Source organism: Clarias gariepinus, chromosome 19 (assembly GCF_024256425.1).
Source record: "Clarias gariepinus isolate MV-2021 ecotype Netherlands chromosome 19, CGAR_prim_01v2, whole genome shotgun sequence".
NCBI classification, from domain to species: domain Eukaryota; kingdom Metazoa; phylum Chordata; class Actinopteri; order Siluriformes; family Clariidae; genus Clarias; species Clarias gariepinus.
Window position 1 is genome coordinate 6,260,051 of NC_071118.1, and position 21,029 is coordinate 6,281,079.

Sequence of the window (21,029 nt, forward strand, 5' to 3'; positions counted from 1 at the left end):
ATATATATATATATATATATATATATATATATATATATATATATATATATATATTGTTCTATTAAAAGAAAGACTTGGCTACAATAAAGTATTTTCCCATTATTTTATCATTTTATCTAGCATTAATTCTTTTTATTAAAGTTCTTCCTATTTTTAAATCCAAAGAGGGCTCAAATGCACTACTAATATTTGCATAGTATAATAACATAAATTATGCAACAGTTAGCTCTGACTGAGTAACCGGAGAGAAACTCTGTCTAACTGGTCATTGCATTAACTGTCAGTCACCAGCGTCGACAGTCGCGGTTAGTTAATTCCGCCACGCATGGAAGGATATGTATTAGTGGGTCAAAATAAACAAATCATAATCCGTTAATAATGAATGGTGTTTATGGTACTATTGTATAAAAGCAATATCATGCTGGAAGCTGTGCTGTTATACTGAATATCAGCATGGCTGACATACCTGTTAAGTATCTTCAACATTCAGGCTGCACCCTTGTGCCTACGTCTGATATTCAGCACAATGCTTAAATATATGTTTAACTATAACACACACTATAAACAATATTTAAAAACAATATAAAAAAAAAAACATAAATAATTCATTTAAGAATCCAGCACTTGCTTTATGTCCCCAGCTTATACGTTTTCTTTTTTCCTACTTATGGACATCATTACATTTTACTCAAAATAGTGCCACCAGAAGTCAGAAGTAAATACTGTAATGCATGGATATATTGAAAAAGTTATTCTGCATGTTAAGTGTGTAAAAGCAACCCAAGCTTATTGCATCCACCTAATAATACATGACAGCACATTTGTTATCATGTAGCACGCAGTACCCTTTGTGGTTTAGAGCTCAGCTGTGGACTTGGGGGGATGCCTCAGACAGAACATTAGTCCCTGGTTCCTCATTATGAGTTGCTGTGAACTGAGTCGAAGCCGTTCTGCACAATGCTTTATTTCAGCGCCACATGTTTATGTGCACTGGGCATGCAGAGCCAGCTACAGGGGAATACTAATATTCGTGAATAAATAACTCTTCCGAATCAGTAGACTAGGATTTTGAGTGTGTTTCGAGTGTGCACGTGGATGTGGTGCCATGAAGTGCAGAATCCTGTTGCAGGCAGCATGCCACATACACCACTGAGATCACAGGGAAAAAAAAAAATCAAGTCCCAGATACATTCTGTCTTTTTGAGATTCTCAATCGTTGCAGCAAATGTCATAGCATGACTTTTATACAGGCTCTAGTTTTGTAATGTTTTTTTAACTGAAACTTGTTGAACTGAAACAATACCATATATTTGTGAAAAATGAAATACACTATTGGGAAATATGTTCAGCCTAGTCTTTTTGCTGTTGGATGAAAGCAAATCAAAAAAAAAAAAAAAATCCATAAAGCTGTGTACAGTGGTGGCATTTTAAAAGCAATTTTTTTTGTCAAAACAAAACTCAAAACCCACAAAAAATATTGATAGTTGAAGTAAACAGTCTGCTTCGTACTTTATGTTACCTCCAATTTTTTGACAATAGAAACATAAATTGTCCACCTGTAGTTAAACAATATCATTCAGAAGGGAGTACTGTTACACTGAATAACAGGATGGCTGTGATGCGGATGTAGTCATGAGGGTGGGAACGAAGTACCTAAGATATCACAACCATGCTGATATTCAGTATAACAGCACAGTTCCACAAACATCATTTATTATTAAAAGATTACAATTCGGTTGTTTATTTAACACGTTATTTTGCTCCACTGACACACATCCTTCCTCGCCTGTCAGAACTAACTAATTGCGACTGGCAGACTGGTGTACGACAGTTTGTGTAATTAACAGGGGTGAAAGTCCAGTCCCCTAAAGTCCCCTAAATACAATTATTACAGTTACAAACTTTTTAAGATACAAACAAACATGCGTTCGTGCATGTGCAATCGAAGAAGTTAGATCACATGTCATGTTCGTCAATGTGTACACGTAGATGTACAATGTCACGTGTATGAAGCGTGCATCTCCAGATGTTCGGAAGCAAGCGTAAAAGCAGTGGTGATAAAACAACTGGCAGGATTTTAAAGAACACTAAACTGTAATATACTGCGTATAGCCAGTTGTGTTAGTCTAGTACAGTATCTGGACAATGTTTGTTGGACTTACGAACAAATTGGACTTACGAACAAGCTCTCGGAACGCAACTTGTTCGTATGTTGGGGACTTACTGTAGCTTTGAATGTAGCCACAGGGTGAGGAGAATCAATCATGGAGATGGTGGGCAGTCCTGTAAATCTCTCAAGTTTCTCTTTATATTTCAACTTATTACACTTCAAAATATCAGCTCCATTCATTTCTGGGTTCCAGAGTAAAATCTCAAATAGCGTTAAAGCTAGTACACTACGGTGTACAATAATCGGGGATTAGAGAGGGATTTGGGATTCAGCCTTGTGTTAGAAGCTAGGTAGCTTTGTAGCTCATGTTAGCTTGTATTAAAACAACACAGATGGTTCAAAGGCAATTCGGAACGACTTAGAAGCAAATGAAGCATCATTAGTGTTAAAGTCTTAAATTGTTGTTTAAGATGACATAACATTAACTAACTTGTTGAAAGTGTTTCCATGACTGGTTTTGAATATGCGCTTTGGCAGGCACTCTTTCCACTACTGCGGAGCGTACAGACCTACTTTCACCCACGTTGCAACCGACAGTTAGTGTAATTAACGATTATAAGAATCAGGTTCCTCTGTCGTACTGTTGTATAATTATCTTAAATCACTGGTACTGACTGGGCAGACAGATTATGCCACCTCTTTTACCTCCAGTAGCCAGTACGGCATGTACTGTGCTCTCTTGGTCTCCTGGCCTTGGACCACAGTGACATAGTCAGGATTTGAACTCGTTATCTCTTAATAATACATTTACCCGTTGCATCTGTGAAGATGGGACGCCATGGGGATAAAATTTTATCTTAAACATAAATTATTTAAATTATATATTTTTTATTTACCCAGAGCAAATCATGTTCTTTGTTTACATCAATTTTTCATTTCTTTGCAGGTAATGAATTACATAAAATTGAATGCACCGAGGTATAACATTTATAGCACCCACAGCAGTAATTCCCAAATGGCTACATGAACAATACTTGGAAAATAGCATACTGTATTTGCATATATACATTACGTGCAAATATGCTTCATAGTCCACTGTACATGTAGAAGCTCTGCACGGTAAATAGCGCATATGCTCTTGTTCTCCCACTTTGTTAGCAAACCTGTATATAATAATATACATATTGTGCATCACAGAAATCAAAAACCAAGTATTATGATATGATATTTTTGTTCTTTCACCCACTTCTAGGCATAAATTGGCCAGAAATGCCCTGAGTGCATAAAGAATAAGACTCTGTGAGTGTTACGCTGTATCCACCCTCCTCTGCACTCGCTCACACTCTCCCTCTAACAATCTGTGGGTGGATGGGCGGGTGCCTATTTCTGTCTGTACACATCTATCGCAAGCAGGCATAGATGTGACTATCAAAATCCTTTCAAGCTCAGTTTAATACCATGACTCCCTGAACAAACAAGTACATTAACCTACAGTTGATACTGACCTTCCCAAAGCATCACTCATATACAGCTGTGTGTGCTGTGTGTGCATGTTCTAGCATGCATGAGCACCATATAGAAAAATAAGTACAAGCAGATCAATAGATTCATTAAATGTAAAGAGAGACATGATGTGAAAAGTGGGTTTAAGGAAGACCAGAAACATGGGAGCACATTTAGTGAAAATGTCAGTAGGTTTGGTAACATTTTAGACTCTGTTTTTTAAATCAGAGTGACAAATCTGGTAATTCAGCATGATATGGCTCTCCAGTTTAAATCACAGCTGCTGGTTTTATTATTCGAGAGAGAATGATCGGTCAACTTAACATCGGTGTGTAAAGCTGGAACAAGTTTATGTTCTCAACACCCAATCAATATGCAACCATTTTTCCCAGTTAAAAATCACTGATCACTAATGGTTCCAATGATTGATTGCAGATCACCATTTTCCCAATGACCAAACACTAATCACCATCATTCTCAACAGCCAATCACTGATCACCATTTTTTTCAACAACCAATTACTGATCACCATTTTTTCAACAACCAATCACTAATCCACAATGTTTCCAAATGGCCAATTACTAATCACAATTTTTCGCATGTATCAATCACTCATTGCTATTTTTCCTGCAGTAATTACCAGTACTCTGTCATTGGGGAAAGTGATGATCAGTGATTAGTTTGTTGGAAATAATGGGCATCACAGTGATTGGTAATTAGGAACAATAGCAATCAACCAGTATTCTCAACAAACCAATCACGGATCATCACTTTCCCCAATGACCGAGTACTCTTCACTACTTGTTCCCTAAATCCAAATCTTAATCACCAATGTTCCCAATGACGAATCACTGATCACCAATTGTCCCAATAACCAATCACTAATCACATATGTTCCCAATGTCCAATCACTAATCACCAAACCTCCCAATGAACAATCCATAATCACTAATGTTCCCAGTGACCAATCACTAACCACCAAACTGACCAATCATTAATCAACACTATTCCTAACAACTGATCATTAATCATCAATGTTCCCAACAACCATCACTTATAAAAAAAAAAATTCTAACTAACAATCACTGATGAAGAAATTTACCAATGATTAATCCCCACCACTCCTAACAAATAATCACTGATCTCCAATGTTCCCAACCTTGGATGCATACTTGCCATTAAATTCTTTGTTTTTATAGTTTACTTTTTCAACAAGCCAAAATAAAATCTAAAGTTTATAACAGTTCCTGAACTAGAAGTGTATCAAATATGCAAAATTATGCAAATATGCAAACTCACACCCACGCTCCCTCATATCCTCCTTTATAAGCACATCCACTAACTCAGACACTGAGGGGAGTGCAAATGTCTTCGGCAATGCCTGTGGAACATGTAGTCACTATATTAGAAAATGTCCGTGGCATCCAGGATAAACATTTTGGAACAAACTTTTCCATACCTGGAAAATAGCTAGTCTTCCAAAAACATCTCTATAATCCTGAGAATTATCCCAAAATATGCATGAAATCTGTTTGGTAATCTTGTTTTCTCCAAGGAATGATTACAAAATGAATCACACATGCAACGTTTACAGTTCTGATCACATCCCCAGTGCAATACAAGATGGCAGGCTAATCAAGGTATGCCAAATCATTATCTGAAAAAAATCGGACAAATCCGGGACACGTGTCTCATGCATGAAGGATGAAAAAGGAGCAGTTCGTCCAGCGGCAGTTGGACTGGTTACTGTAACTTCATGCCTTCAAAGCAGCAGTGTTAAATTAATATCATATTAATGTTGTGAAGCCCTTTTAGGAGGCTGTGTTTTAATTCATAATTCAGACTTGGGAAAGGAAAGAGGGATGGATGTGAGTGATAGAGATGATAAGTAGGACAAAGAGAGAGAGAAAGAGAGAGATTGTCCAACTGAGAGGTCTCCTGGTGTTGTTGTATGCAGAGTTTCCCATTCACTCCATTCACACAGCGCCATTCAGTCCAATCACATGCCTTTGTTCATACAGAAAACAGATCATAACACACACCATCGAATCAATGCAAGTCAAACGGATAGTAGATCCAAACTACTTCCTCATCAACGTGTTTCTTTTTTTTTTTTTTTTTTTTGATGAATCTATGCACAGCTTGCAGGAAGGGCTGGACGTTATGAGATTAAACTAGATATTAAATGTTGTAGAAGCAGCTGATTCCTGTTTTCTGTGCTTGATGTACTGTAGGACTAAATTCTCAGGAAACTCTGACTAAATTTAAAAAACTATTTGATTAAAAGAAATTGCATTTCACTTTATGTTTAATTCATGGGAATGTTAACTCCATCACTCAGTAATTCAAAATTAATATTCATATTATAAACAATTAAAAATACTAACATTTAGTTGTTCTGATATACAATTTGTTTTTTTAATTACCTTAAGTCTAAGTTTACATTACGAGAATGAAGTAAACAAATCAAAAAAGATTTTCTGCCTTAATGAAACACAGTTATTTTTTTCCCTAGGATGTTCTGCTCAAAAAAATCTTTCTGAATCAAATCTGAGTCATTTTATATTGTATGTATGTGGTCTTAGATCAGATATATGGCCATACATTCACTTAGTCACTCATCGTCCATAGCACTTTATCCTGTATACAGGGACACGAGGCGGAGTACAACTTGGACAGGGTGCCAATCCATCGCAGGGCGCACACACACATACACACTCATTCACACACTACAGGCAATTTAAAAAAGCCAAGTAGCCTAATCATGTAAGCATGTCTTTGGACTGTTGGAGAAAACCAGAAACTAAAACATAGTGCAAACTACATGCACACAAAGACGAGAATCGAGCCTGGCTGGGAATCGAACCTGGAACCAAGAGGTGCAAGGCGACAGTGCTAACCACTACACCACCATGCCGCCATGTGGCCATATAATATATATTAAATTTTTAGATTATAATTAATTATGTGGGCTTTTCCCCAATGTACTTTTGCATATTAGTCATTATCAATACAGCAAAACAACAACATGGAGCAGCAACCCCAGTGGATATACACACAGAAGAAGAGGCAAGTTAGTCCTAGATATTAAGGGGATGGATTGAGGAAAAATAGGATGAACTAAACAAAACCGAGTAGTGTAGTGAAACAATTGGCCAACAAATGCGATGTGTGCATGCGGGGGAATTTCAGCGGACAGATGCGATCTCACAGGGGACAGATATGGGTCACCAGTGTCATGACTCTTACCATTAAGACAGAAAGATAAAAGAAGAAGAAAAAAAGAAAAGAAACTTTTAATGTGACCTAGCTCAAATCATTTGGCCGACCCACCATGCAGAATCAGATGGATGTGCCTTGGAGTAGGCTCCTTTCGGAGTGCTATAACGTTGAAAATGCAAAACAATAAAGACTTCTTTGTCACTAAACCTGAATGGCTGTTTTGCACGATTTCCTTCAATCGTCCTTTCCCCCCCTCTCTAAAAATAGAGAATGGCTTTGCGCCTGCTTTGCTATTCATGCCTTCGTTCACATTCTTTTCCCATCTTTCCTTCTTATTGATTTCTGTCTTTCCCTGGTTTCCGTCTGTGCAGGCTGTGTGAAATTAAACAGCTCGCCAGCCCCGGACTCAGGGCCATAAACCACTGCAGGTGCCTGACGATAAGAAGGGATTGATGAAAAACAATGGCCCGGCAGGCTAGGCCTCTGAGAAATGAGACTGAAAATGGGGTGAGAGCTATGAGGGGGGCGCTTGGGGGTTGTGGGGAGGGGGTGGGGGGCTACTAGGAGGAGGGAGAGTAAGAAAAATGTCCTATACCTGGTTTTACCCAGGGGTGGTGAATTGCCAACACTTTATTTCAATAGTCCATGGCAGACACTCTATAAACAGTCAAGACACCATTTACAGGCCATTCATCAAACCATTACTCATCCAGTTAGTCCCTGTTAACTAATATTAAAACAATAAGTCAAGAGTTCATGGTCAGTGGAAAATCTCTACACACTCGAAGAGACTACCGTTCTTTATATTTTGTACGTTCTGATTCATCTCCCTTGATGTGTAGTAGATCATCTACAGAATGTTAATCTGTCAATTTAAGTTATTACAGATTCTGATCATGATTTCTTGTTGAAAGCCAGATAAATGTTACACTGCCTAAAAAAAAAAGTGTTTCAAAAGGGTCAAATTGGTGTCATGAATCAAGCAAAAAAAAAAAAAAAAAAAACATAGGGAAATTGCTAAAATTACCGAAATTGGTTTATGAACTGTCCAACACATTATTAAAATATGTACTGAACTGTCAACTGCACAGACGAAAAGTGGTCGGAATAAAATAAATCATGCATGACTGTGTGTGAAGACAGAGTAAATGCTTAGTTACATAGAAATTATAGCCGTGTTTGATAGTAACAGTTAGAGCATTTCCACACATTAAAGGTGATCAGACCTTTAGGACTAAACAGCTGTGTGACCGGAAGACAACCATTTGTTAGTGAGACTAGATAGTAAGCATTTAATTTAGAACAAGGGAAAAAGGTCATGTGGTCTGATGAGGCCAGATTGACCCTATTCCGGTGCACGTCAGGGTAAGAAGGGAAGCGCATGAAGAGATGCACCCATCATGCATAGTGGCCACTATACAAGCCTCTGGAGACAGTGTTATGACCTGGGGTCACTTTGATTGCTCAGGTCTAGACTCAGCAGCTTTATGTGGCAATAAAAGTCAGCTGATGACCTGAATGTACTGAATGACCAGGTTATCACATCTGTAAGTTTTTCTTCCCTGATGGCACGGGTGTATTCCAGGTTGAAAATTGTGAAAGTGTGCTTCTGGGAGTTTTTTTTTTACGGGGACTTTTTGACACACTGTTGCCTTTTTTATTTATTTATTTTTTTACAATATTTACATACTAAAGGATGTTTTTAAAGTGTTTAAAGTTAAATTAAAAGAAATTTTAAATTGTCTTGGTGAAGATAGCATGGTGATTTTATAGAGCAAGGTGGGTTTGCTAAAAAGTTTTTTTTTTTTTTTTTTGTACCGTATAAGTGTACATCATACACATTTCAACAGCATTTTATATAAATAAATGATACACGCCGGCATCTTATTTTGATGCAACGATACAAGACATAAGCTTACAGTATATTATCCGCTATAAAGGGACAACGGTTTCCTGTTTATTTGCAAGGATCACGCACAATGGAACTGACAAATTGTGATGATTCCAATTTGGATGTTGAGTACATTATTCACGCTAATCATGTTGTACATTGCTAGTCACCCAACCACTGTACACCATTCATTTTCTCAATTGCCTTACCATTAGACATCTCAATTTGTTTCCTCATTACTGAGCAAAGGCATTTCTTTGGTGTTCTGCCAGCGTAACTACCCAGAAAACTCAAGTGTTCTTATTAAATATGACAAAACTGGAAGAGGAGGGGGAGAAAAAAAATCTCTGTTTTTGATAATGAATTAGTCGAATGTAAAGCAGCAGTTCATGGCAGCAGCATTAGGTGCAAGGCTCTAACACTGCCTTAGGAGGGCTATCATACCATGTTGGTGTGTGTGTGTGTGTATGTGGGTACTGTACTGTATGTGTGCATGCTCACACAGAGGAGCAGAGCATGGCATGTGTGGGAGCCGGAGTTTTCGGCAGTCTGCTAATCAGTTCTGTCACTCCACAGGAAAGATTTGCTCCATTCAATCTCTTATTTCCATTTTAGGAGAAAAAAAAATGTGTTTTGTCTTCATCTATGTTGACAGAGAGAGGGTGTGCATGTTTGATAGGTTTCTTTTCTTGGCAATAAGACTTGTCAGCAGCCACATGGGTATGAATGTGTGTTTTTCGCAGCAGTGTATATACCCTTTATCCACTGCCATGTTTGCAAATGAGTATCTGTGCAAGCAAATCTTCACTATATTCCCTAGATTAGGCTTAGCAAAACATAATTCCTGCTCCAGCATGCTTATACCCATGCCTACTGTCCCTTAACCAAATATAGCTCTTCTGTGAGTTGAGCCTCATAGTCCTGCTCATCCAAACCAACCTACATGCAAAGCTTTCAGCCGCGAATTCAAGGAAAGGAAGGAGGAATGGAGCGACGATGCAAGGGTGAAAAACTGGAGAAAGGGGGAGTGGCTCACTAGGTAAACCTTTCCCTATTACCCGGTTATATTCTTTATTTTGAGGGCTTTCCAACATTCCTGAATTTGATCCCATACCTGTGCAATCTCAAGATAATACTAGTAATAGAGTTTCGTTTGAAATCTTTGGCATTAAAATTTTTTTTTAATTGAAGATTAGTAATTGGAAAATCCATAAATATGCCAAAAAGTATGCCTTGATTACTGTTGAAGTGGAAAGTCTCATAGTCTCATAGTCCTTTGAGCTGTCACTACTGGAGGGCTCTTAAAACGCTCTCTTACAGTGGGTGGAGTGAACTCTCCAAAAAAAAAAAAATCCCAACTACTCAGTACTATGCCCTAAAAGATATTATACAACAGTTTGTTCCGACCGAGGAATCTGATTGGACAAGAGGTATTCCATGAGTGCTGATATAGAGCATAACAGCACTGGGATGCTTAACTATACATTATGTATCACTCAACCTCACAGGTGTGCTAACAATTCTGAAAGTACGTCTGTACTGTCCGCAGTACTAGAAAGAGAGGAGAGCAGCTGCCTGCCAAAACCCACATTTAAAACCGTCATAGAAGAACTTTCAGCAAGAAAACACATCTGATAACATTATGTCATCTCAAGCAACTTAGTTTCCTTGTAGAAACTTGTAGAAACTGTTTCTAAGTCATTTACACCACCCGTGTTGTTTGGTTACGGCTAACACAAGCTAGGTTCTTACACAAACCTGAATCCCAAATCCTTCTCTAAACTTTGATGAAAGGCATACCTCTAGTTAACTTTTAAGCCAGCGATGGTGATCTTGGGAACACAGATTCCATGCTCGACACAAACGCACTGTAAAACATCAAACACAACAGCACTGTACTGCGTTGTTAATTTTGCCTTCCGCGTTATCCCAATGTCTCAGTCAAAACATTAAGACACTAACACTGGTTAGCAGATATACAGTACAACAGTAATCTGGTGACAGGAGTATGGGCACCTAAGGCTCATTAATGCCACAGAAAAAAATGTCGACTTAAATCGACTGCTGGACAGAATTTTATAGAACTTTTGCAGTACTTGGATATCTGCCTGAAGTTTAACCTGCACCATAAGTGGAATCATACTAGTGAGTTAAAGTGATCTTATAAACAATTATGTTCCAGATGCAATAATCTACTTTAAAATAAACTAATAATAAGCTACTTGCTCAATGTAAACACACACCTGCACCAATTACATATTAATTAGAAAAGCTAATTGTTAATATTTTTAACACTGAAATATCAATTTTATTAATAGGAGTGACTGAACCGGTTCTGGTGCTGCTCAAACTCTGCACCGTATTGATGAATAAACTGTCAGATATGCACCATTTTTTTGGTTCAGTCTCAAGGACTTTTCCACAAAAGATATATTTTTTGCTTGATGTTGCCAGATTTCAAGGTCTAGGACATAATTTGGGAGAGGGCCAGTGTCAGCTTTCATCTTTTCTTAGCAATAACACACAATAACCATAGTGACAACACGACGGAAATACTAAATTCACTATCTGTGACCTTGTTGCATTTCTGGGTTCCATATTAGGCCAGTTGCATTTAAAAACTCATTCAAAGGGTAAAAACTTGATGGCTAATGAATACTCTCTCTCTCATACTCATTCTCTATACCACTTTTCCTGCACAGTCCTTTTGTCCCAGGGGACTCGGGGCGGGAGGGCATGAGGCGGGGTACACCGTGGCAATCCATCCCAACGCACACAAGCACACTCACCCACACATGGGTTCGATTCCCAGCCAGGCTCGATTCCCCTCACTAATGGCAATTTTGAAACACCAATTAGTAATTAGTAACTAATCTGCATGTCTTTGGACTGTGGGAGGGAACTGGAGCGCCCTGATGAGACACACCAAGCATGGGGAGAACATGCAAACTTCATGCACACAGACCCAGAGGAGGTACTCGAATCCTCGACCCTGTGCCACAGTGAGAATAGACTAAATAAAAAGTTGCCTTGTTTAATTCATTATGGATCACATGACATAAGGAATATAATGAAAATAAATAAATGGAAAGTAAGGAAACAAGCAGTTGAAACTACTGTAAGTAAGTAATAATGCTAGCATCGAGCACAGCAACAACAAAGCGAACCTCCCATGGCTTTGCGAGCAGTTCTCCTGGCTTTATCATTCCTAGAAAGCATTTGAGCAGCCCATTGCATGTTGAGTCCATTTTTACAGAAGGTGGTTACAAACTTTTAGTTGGTCATGCCCACCCATGAATGACACCCCCCCCGCCCCCTGGCGTACGCGGTTCTTTTGTTACAGCCCAGTAAAGTGTGGGTGCCGACATGAAACTGGGGGGCGGTGCTTTGGCTCCTGAAAACAAAGAACCATTTGCTCCAAATCAACTCTTATTATTTAAAATATTTACTGAGGGAATTCAAGATTTGCTCGCATCTCATGTGAGCCCTTAGAGCAAAAGTGGGCCATGTCCATTATACAGTAGTAACACCAAGGGCATTCACCCAGTCAATCCTGGACTGTGCTCTATTGTTATGCACAGTCAAAAGTCCCGGTTTGGCACGAACGCCCTTCTTATTACTATAATACACATGAGCCACTTTGACACAAGGACTTAAGTGTGCCTGTGAGCAAACACGTTTTAGTAAGATGTATCATAGTCATGCCCTAGATGCCGGATTTTGAGATTAAGGTGAAAACGCTGGTGTGCTGATTTAAGGAGCGCTTGCCGTGAGCATTTCCATGTTTCACAATGCAGAATAAAATGAGCTCGCTCAACCCAATCCCACACACTGCAAAAACCTTCAGCCCATTAAATGTAGATCGAGTGTGTCAGAACGCAAGGGTCACCATCGATCCGTAGTTTCCAGGCGAGCACACAGTCTTACTCATGTAGCGTCTCTTCTGAACTCGTTCTAGTCATGTCTTAAAACGCGTCTTACGTAAGCGTCCCCCTTTTCCCCACTCCTTCGCCGGTCTTATCCAGCTTTCCAGCTTGGCTTGGGTACAGAAGCCTTCTGGAGGAGAACAATCACGGATTACAGTCGCACGTACAGTGCACAGATATGAATGTAGCGTGTATACAAAGGCATGCATTAACACTCACACACACACACACTACAGGAGAGTGTTGCTTGGGGTATTTACTAAATGTCAAGATTAAGAAGAGTGAAATTTACATCCTTTTTTACTGTCATGTACCTTTTATCTGAAATAATGCTCTTCCCTACACACACCCACACACACACACACACACACACACACACACAGCCAGAATTCCCCAGACACTAGTAATCTAGTGTCAGCTCTTTTGAACCGCAGCTGCCAGGGGAATAAGTAACTTCAGGTAAATCCTGTTCTTTTTTTAGGGGTTTCCGCCGTGTACATATAGCAAATATACTCTCGCTGGCCACTTTATTAGAAACGCCCCTTCATTTATGGAATTGTGCAATCAGCCATTTATGTACTGTAGCAGCAGCACATTGCTCAAAATAATGCAAATTTACGCACTCACACACACACATACACACACACACACACACACACACACACATGATCTCAGTGATGCACTGGCCTGGTCGTTTGTGGCACTCACGCTTTTTTAACCTTCGTCGCTCAATTCTGAATCGCTAAGACTGCTCGTTGTTCTGACTTGGTTGTATATGATTTTTCTTCTGCGGTCTAAATAACCTGCGATGCCACAGAGGCGGAGATTGTTTCCACTGAGCAGATTTTTATCTAAGCTTTTTTGCAATGTGGTGACCCGGTACATCAAACGTTATAAAAAGAACACCGACCCGCACTTTTGACTCTGCCATTTTGCATCGTATGTCCATTTCTAAGAGCCGTGGGCAGGTACGGATCAAAGAAAGCTGACCCAGGCCGCACTGATGAACACATACTGCTGAGGTTTCGCACATCATACACATATACTAGCAGAATCATTTCTCCGCTTACAGACTCCCAGGCTTATCCACTCAATCCGCCCACCCTCACACGCACTTCAATCGAGCCCTCATCTAACACACACACACACACACACACACACACACACACACAAACACACACACACACAGTCAGCAGTAGCTGTACACATTGACGCACCGATTTAGCAAACGCATAAATTCAGTGCTACACTAAACAGCAGACAGCACACATGGCGCCTTTTTCCTTTGCACGATTAATAATAGCATTTTCATCACAGTACATATGTGGCGTGCACACACACACACACACAGTCCCACACAGCCTCACTCACTCTCATCTCAACCACTCTCATCTGTCAACCAACGCTGCTCAAACACATAAATAACACTATTTCTCTCTCTCTCAAACACACACACACACACACACACACACACACTTATCCCTCCTCTCTTCCCTACCTTTCCTCCCACCTCTATACCTGCCTCTCACCTCTTCTCTCCATTTAATCCTCAGTTTACCCACGCAACTGCACTTCATCCCATCACAATGCTCTGTCACTCCTGTAGAACCATCCATCCTTCTCTCAAACATCTGTCCAACGATCTCTTTACATCCCTTCCTTTATTCCCGTGTAATTTCTCTCTCATAGTCATCATTGATCATAAGGCTAGGTTAACTCACGTCAAATCTCTTCACCACCAGGGTGAGTGGATAAAACTTAAAAAATAAAAAACCTCCACTTCCTGAAAGGTCACATGACTAAATTCTGGTGGTGATAACTACAGTACAGTATCCCTCTCATGGTCAATACCTGTATGCTCTTTATAAAGCGGCTAAATAGTTTTAATTAAGAGTCATGATTTCGGGAATGTGGCATTTAGCAAAGCAAGCAAGACAACATTGAAACTGGACTTCTCCACGTGTTCAAGATGGGTTTTTTTTTAAATGCACAGGTCAAGCCTGATTCTTAACTATGAGTCTCCTCCAGCTTTCATCTCTCACTCTCTTTTAGGATGGCTCTTTATCTTAGGAAAATACTGTAATCTTCCACTATCCTGCTACATCTTCTGAGACAATGGTGGCCCAAATGGATAAGGCTCTGGGTTACCGAGCAAGCCCCAGCGCCGATGTGTTGCCATCGCTCAGCCTTTAAGCAAGGTCCTTAACCCTGTCTGCTTCAGGGATGTTGTATCCTGCTCTCTGACCCCAGCCTCCTAACTGAGATATGTGGGAAAAATATTCAAACCAAATCAAATAACTTCACTGTGCCGTAAGGTACATGTGACAAATAATTAAGTCTTAATTGTCTCTATAATGCCAATCAAAGACACCAAAAATCCCGATCACTATAACGTCAAAAGTGACAAAAGTGCATCTTCAAGGGATGGTACAGTATGGCAGAATTGGATGGACCTTCCGGAGGTGTCAAAATATCATGTCCAGAAGGTTTATACGTAGTATGAAGACCAATATACCTTTTCTTATATCAACCTCCTGGCTTGAAGCTGTATGATGATGTGGAATAGTAAAATATATCAATATGTTCTTTGTAGTTCTTGATTACAAAAATGTGTCGAATTGTTGTCAGAGGTTTTCATCATGACATCATGACAAGAGCAGGCACAAAGTAAGTGAAGATGTAGACAGGTTGTTAAATCTCAAACAAAAACAAAACAGTAATGAGAACCGGCACAAACCAAGGTTCAAGACCTTATACAATTGATATGTAACACATTTCCGTTATGCTAAACAATATTTAAACTCAACCCAAACTAGATTCATGCAAGACAAAAAATTGAGAACTTTAATACCACTACTGATGGAACAACTGTGAACAATGAGCTTGCATCTAAAGATAAGAGTCACAAGGCCTAGAAGATAAGACGTCCTATGAGGCACGACACGTTCTTAATGTCAGTACTGTTTATATCGACACTGCATGCTTAAATTTGGTTTAATTAAAGAAAGTCTATCAAGCCTTAAAACATTATGTTATGAATTATATAACATTTTACCTACTTGCGCTCTTACAGGATCTACATACATAACCTGTGAGAGCGCATATTTCAGAAAGAACAGGAAATATGAATCCAAAATTTTTTGTAGTTGTTAAAAAACAAGCTGAACTGCTTTATAACAACTGAAACAACGCTTTAGAAACTTACATGGTCTCATCGTTGAGGAATTCCAGTTTTCCCGCCACCTCCTCGTAGTCCTCTCCAGCCTTGGCGGTCCCCTCACTGGTATGGAACGGCACTGCCACTTTTCCGCGTGCTCCAGACGTTCTGTGCACCTTCACCTGCATGAGGCCCACGCTCTCACTCACACGCATCGACGCGCACTCGAATGTGAAGATCCCCGCATGGTCGTCATCGTAGATGGTCACCGTGGCGGTATGAGCGGAACCCAGTGCAGCTTTTGGCTGAATGGGGACAGCGCCTAAAAGACTATTGCCTGGAGCGTTGGGATCGAGAATGGAGACCTCAGCTCGATGAACGACACGTGGGTTACTGAGGTGCACGTAGAAATGCTCGTCTTCCTCGAAGATGTCATCGTCAATTACGCCGACTGTCAGCTCCTTTATGGTCTCACCTGGTTTGAAGACCAGCGTCCCCTCAGCAAACTCATAATCAGAGCCAGCGTTAGCCGTGCCATCCTCAGTGCGATAGTCCACCTGGGGAAAGACACAGCACAGGATTTTGTAGTCAGAGAACCTTTATACAGGATGAAGGCTAGGAATCAGGGATGACGTAGGATTTTCAAGGATTATGCATTGCAATGTTCACGGGAACAACTCCAGTGGGCTCTAAGACACCTCGGCCGGATCATCATTCACCTCTCATGATGTACGGCCCTCTTTAAAACATTTGCACCATTGAAACTTTTTACTGCGGATAGGAGTCTCACCACCGCACTGCGCATTTTACGCCATCATTCAGAAAAAAAAAATCATCAAGTCCCAGTTTGACATGAACGCCCCTCTTAAAAACGGCAATTGGAATCCACTTATATGAGCTTATTTTCATGAAATTTTTTTAAACCTCTCAATATTTGGTGGTTTGTAAGTAAAACACCTGAAACATAATTCACTTTGAGAATTACAAATGATGCTAAGTGGCTATAATAAAATTCATCTCCATAATTGTTCATTAAAATTCAGTGATCCTCTAATAGCTGAGAGTCCATTCCTGCCATCAGAGCGCTTCTGTGGATTTCAGGGCCAATATTCTCTTAACAGTCATTAAATAGAGCATGGCAGATTTTTATTAATGCTTTCCTGATGTTAATTCTCACCTTTACAGTGCAGCCACTGTCTCCTCCATGTCTGCCAACGGCCAGTTTAAGGGAACCACAATTCTCGAAGCACTGGTAGTGAGAGGGCTCAAACTCCAAGTAGATGGTGTGAGGATCCTCTTCCTGAGCGTTGGCCTCATGGCAGCTGATTACTTTCCTGGCCTGGTCCGCAGCATGCTTCTTCAGGATGTTCCCTGCACCGATCATCATGCGTGTGGCCTGGATGCGGTAGAACGCCCTGCTCTTCTGTTGCTGAACCAACACCTGGTAGTTGGCCATTTCGATCAGCTGCTCCATGTCCTTCTCAGGGTGTCTTTGCTTCAGTTCCTTCAGCGTACGAGCCATTTCCCTTCGCGCCTCTTCTTCTTCTCCACCACCTCCTCCTGCTCCTCCGCCTCCTCCCTCCTCCACACCAGCAAGCATGCCATCCAGAACCTCCTTGTGGTGAGAGTTGGTGCCCTGCCCATCCATCTCCATGTCCATCTTTGTGAACATACCATCACCCTCCGTTTCGATGATGATGCCACGATTCTTGTCGGCACGGTACCGCTTATGAACGTACTTGTAGAATAGCAAGCGGCGGTCTGCGATCCAGGCTTGGAGCACACAAATGGGAAAGAAGAGAAACGTCAACACAGCTTCCCAGACCTCCACTACACCAGGAGAAAATACCGAGAGAATCAGGTAGAGCCAGATGTAGGCGAACACACTCCAAGCTGCTGTCACAAAAAAGACCCTCAGGTGTTTTATCTTTCTCACTTCACCATCCGGGACCACATAGACACAGATAGCGATGATGATAAACATGTTAAAGGCAGCACTGCCGACTATGGTACTCGGACCGAGGTGGCCCGCTTCAAACTTGTGCCCACACACTTCAATCACAGACAGCAGGATCTCAGGTGCTGAAGAACCCAACGCCATTAAGGTCAGGTTGGACACCGTCTCGTTCCAGATGCGGACTGTGGCAGTGGTAGTTTCACCATTGGGTTTCTTAATGGTGATTTCCTTTTCTTGTGAGGTGATGACCTCGATGGAGGACATGAAGCGATCTGCAATGATGGACATTCCCAGGAACATGTAGATGAGGGCTACGAAATAGACGATGGCACGTGCCACCTTATCTCCCACTGATGGGTTCTGAGGATTCCATACAGGAAGTACCACGCCCTCAGAGCAGCTGTACTCTCCAGAACAGTTTCCCGGACTACTGTGGGATGCATCAGTGGTGGCCTGGGAAAGCTGGACAACACTCAGGATGATGAGGAGGAAAGCAGACAGACATTGAGTGGAGGTATGCAGAGGACGGAGGTGAGGCATGGTGTTGCTGTGCTGATAAGGGAATCCAGCCAAAGCAGAATTCAGCTCCTAAAGTCTGGTAATCAGCCACACTGTGTCCACCTCTGAAATGCACAAGAACAGAAAATGGCACACTTTTAAACTCAGTGACATATTGTACCATAGAAAACTTGACATATTTGTTGCAGTTCTTAGCCTTGCTTAAGGTACAAATCAAATTCTTATCTTGGTCTCCGAGCGCATATAAAAGTCTTTATTAATTTGCTCATTGGCAATATGTTTATTATACTTAATATATTTGTAATTATCATCCACCAGCAAAGATCTGACCTTTCCCAATCTGTTGACGCAACATAAGAAGCACGCTATTGTCTAGAATGTCTTTGTAACCTGTAGTATGAATATTTCCTGCAGTGGAAACCAAACATACTGTAGTTCTGCCAAAGCCGATGTGAACACAACAATTATGGAGGTTGATGTAAAGGAACCTGAGTGACCTGCACAGAGCCCCTTACCTCAACCCCAATGAACGCCTTTTGTAAGAAAAAGTTGTTATAGCAGCCAAATGGAAGACAAAATCACTATGTTGGAAAAGTGGATTCTCAGTATATAACATATTACGATATTAAATAACAAATGGTACACCAAATGTAAGATTATTAAACCCACTTCTTAACATCATTAAAATTTTGTTGCCAAATGTCAATAAAATACAAAGAAAATACTATTTTAAATAGTCTTAAATTGTTTGATCTAGATACATTGAAATAGGTTTGAAATGCATTTGTATGTAACATTTATAAAACATCTAATAAATATTTTTTTTCCTGTTCTGTTCAAGCCCTCTCATGATGCTAGAGCGATGACTGCTTGCTTAATGTACTTTTCAGAAATATAATTTTACTAGGATGGGATGAAATGCTCAGCATGTAGCTGGGTGCAGTATTCCTTGATTTGCAAATTCATAATGAACGTTCAAGATTTTACAGTTTATATTATAAGAAAAAAATATAGAAAGTTATTTATTTTTGATGTTTTGGGTAAAGGGTATTTATACATATATATCATATTTAAATTTATGCATATTCATATTTCAAAGTCATACACTCTAATAACTCATTCTCTTCTTACCATAACATCCCCATCACGCTGAAACAGGGTAAATTTGGACTCATCGGACCACATTACCTTTTCCTAAACATCGTTTTGTGTTTTATTTTTGTTTTTCACAATTTGATTTTCTTCTTCTTCTTCTTCAATTTTATCCTAGTGTTTCACTAGTGCTTGGATACCATCAGAAAGTTTTCTCAGTACCCCAGAGCCATGATTGGGTAACCTGCTTGACATCTGAAACTCCGGCCTCCCAGGAACCCCTTTAATGGCCCAAACATGTCTAAATGGCTTGAATCAAGGCCAGGACTGTATAGAGGATGGGGCAATAACTCCCAGCCAAGTTCCTGTGACTTGTACAAGTGGTGCTGGTGAATGATGTGTGAACAGTTCCCACAGATAGATGCATCTCTTCCACAAATTGGCAACAAGTTATCTGTCGATTTTCAAGGATCAGGCGCTTCACTCGCTGAATGTTAACGAGAATGAGTGCAGAGGGCTCCAACCGACCTCACCAGGATCATCATTCACAGATGTACTGAAATGTTTTACTGCAGCCACAGTAAGAGTCTCATCACCGTACTGTGCTTGACATCTTCTGTAAATGTCAACACCTTCATTCAGGAGAAATGTCATCACAAGTCCCAGTTTGATTTGAACACCCCTCGTAAATCATAGGCATATCCTTATGAAAAGCTTATCTCAGTAATCACTGAAGAATCATCATCTCAGAGTAAACATAGTCAAATTATACATCGTTAAAGTACCCGTGATAAAGTCGTCATTTTTATATGCTGATTCCAGAAAACTAATTAGGAAATCCACTCGGCATACACATATGCAGCTTTTATTACTTGTCACAATGTAGAGGAAATCAATATTGCATAAACATCCCATCAATATTAGATGGCATTTTTGTTATTGCTCCCGTTCCAACGGCTCATGACTAAACCAGGGAAACATTTTTTTCTGCGCTAGGTGGTGTGCAACTATTGATCTCTCAAAGAATGTTATTTTAAATGCATCTTTGAAAACAAGAACTGGTCCAATAGATTACAGTGCCTGCAAAAAAAATTAGATTTCGTCAGCAGTATGCTGAAAGAAAAAAAAGGATGTATACGGTGGGTTATTTTTATATTTAGGGAAACATATTACAAAGAGGATACACAAAAAATAACTTTTCTAATGAAATTGTGATTTAAATGCTTGTTTTATGGAAGTTTAACGAAATCAAGGTTCGATCCCCTGCTTGGAGGAGCATACAGTTTTTTTTGTTTTTTTTTAAATGTTAATCTAACGTGATGTGTGAATTTGATTTCAATTATTGAATATAATTTAAAATGTTCAGTGTGCACACAAAATCGAAGTAATTGCATTATTATCAGTTTAATTTCAGCTGATTGACAAAAAAAACAACAACAACAGTATTTTAAGTTCATGCTGTGGTCCACTGGTCAGCAGAATGCCACCGACCCCTACTGAAATGGCGACCTGCACAAAAGACATACCTTGGGAGAAATATTACTGTGGTATTCTTATATAAGAGTCTGAATCACGTATGAATGTCCGATGCAGTTGTGTGTTTGACTCATACAGTACATACACAGCACACCTCCATCCTAACCTCTCTGCCC

General features: G+C 40.0%; 1 protein-coding gene across 1 annotated transcript in view; it reads right to left on the minus strand.

The window, feature by feature from the left end:
* slc8a4a (solute carrier family 8 member 4a) overlaps window positions 1-21,029 on the minus strand; it is a 104,518-nt gene that overhangs the window by 49,773 nt on the left and 33,716 nt on the right. The window contains exons 3-4 of the mRNA XM_053478716.1: window positions 16,987-18,389; window positions 15,858-16,366 (exon numbers count right to left, since the gene is read on the minus strand). Coding sequence (XP_053334691.1) covers window positions 15,858-16,366; window positions 16,987-18,306 — 1,829 coding nt within the window. The 5' untranslated portion in view covers window positions 18,307-18,389. The remainder of the gene's footprint in view (window positions 1-15,857; window positions 16,367-16,986; window positions 18,390-21,029) is intronic.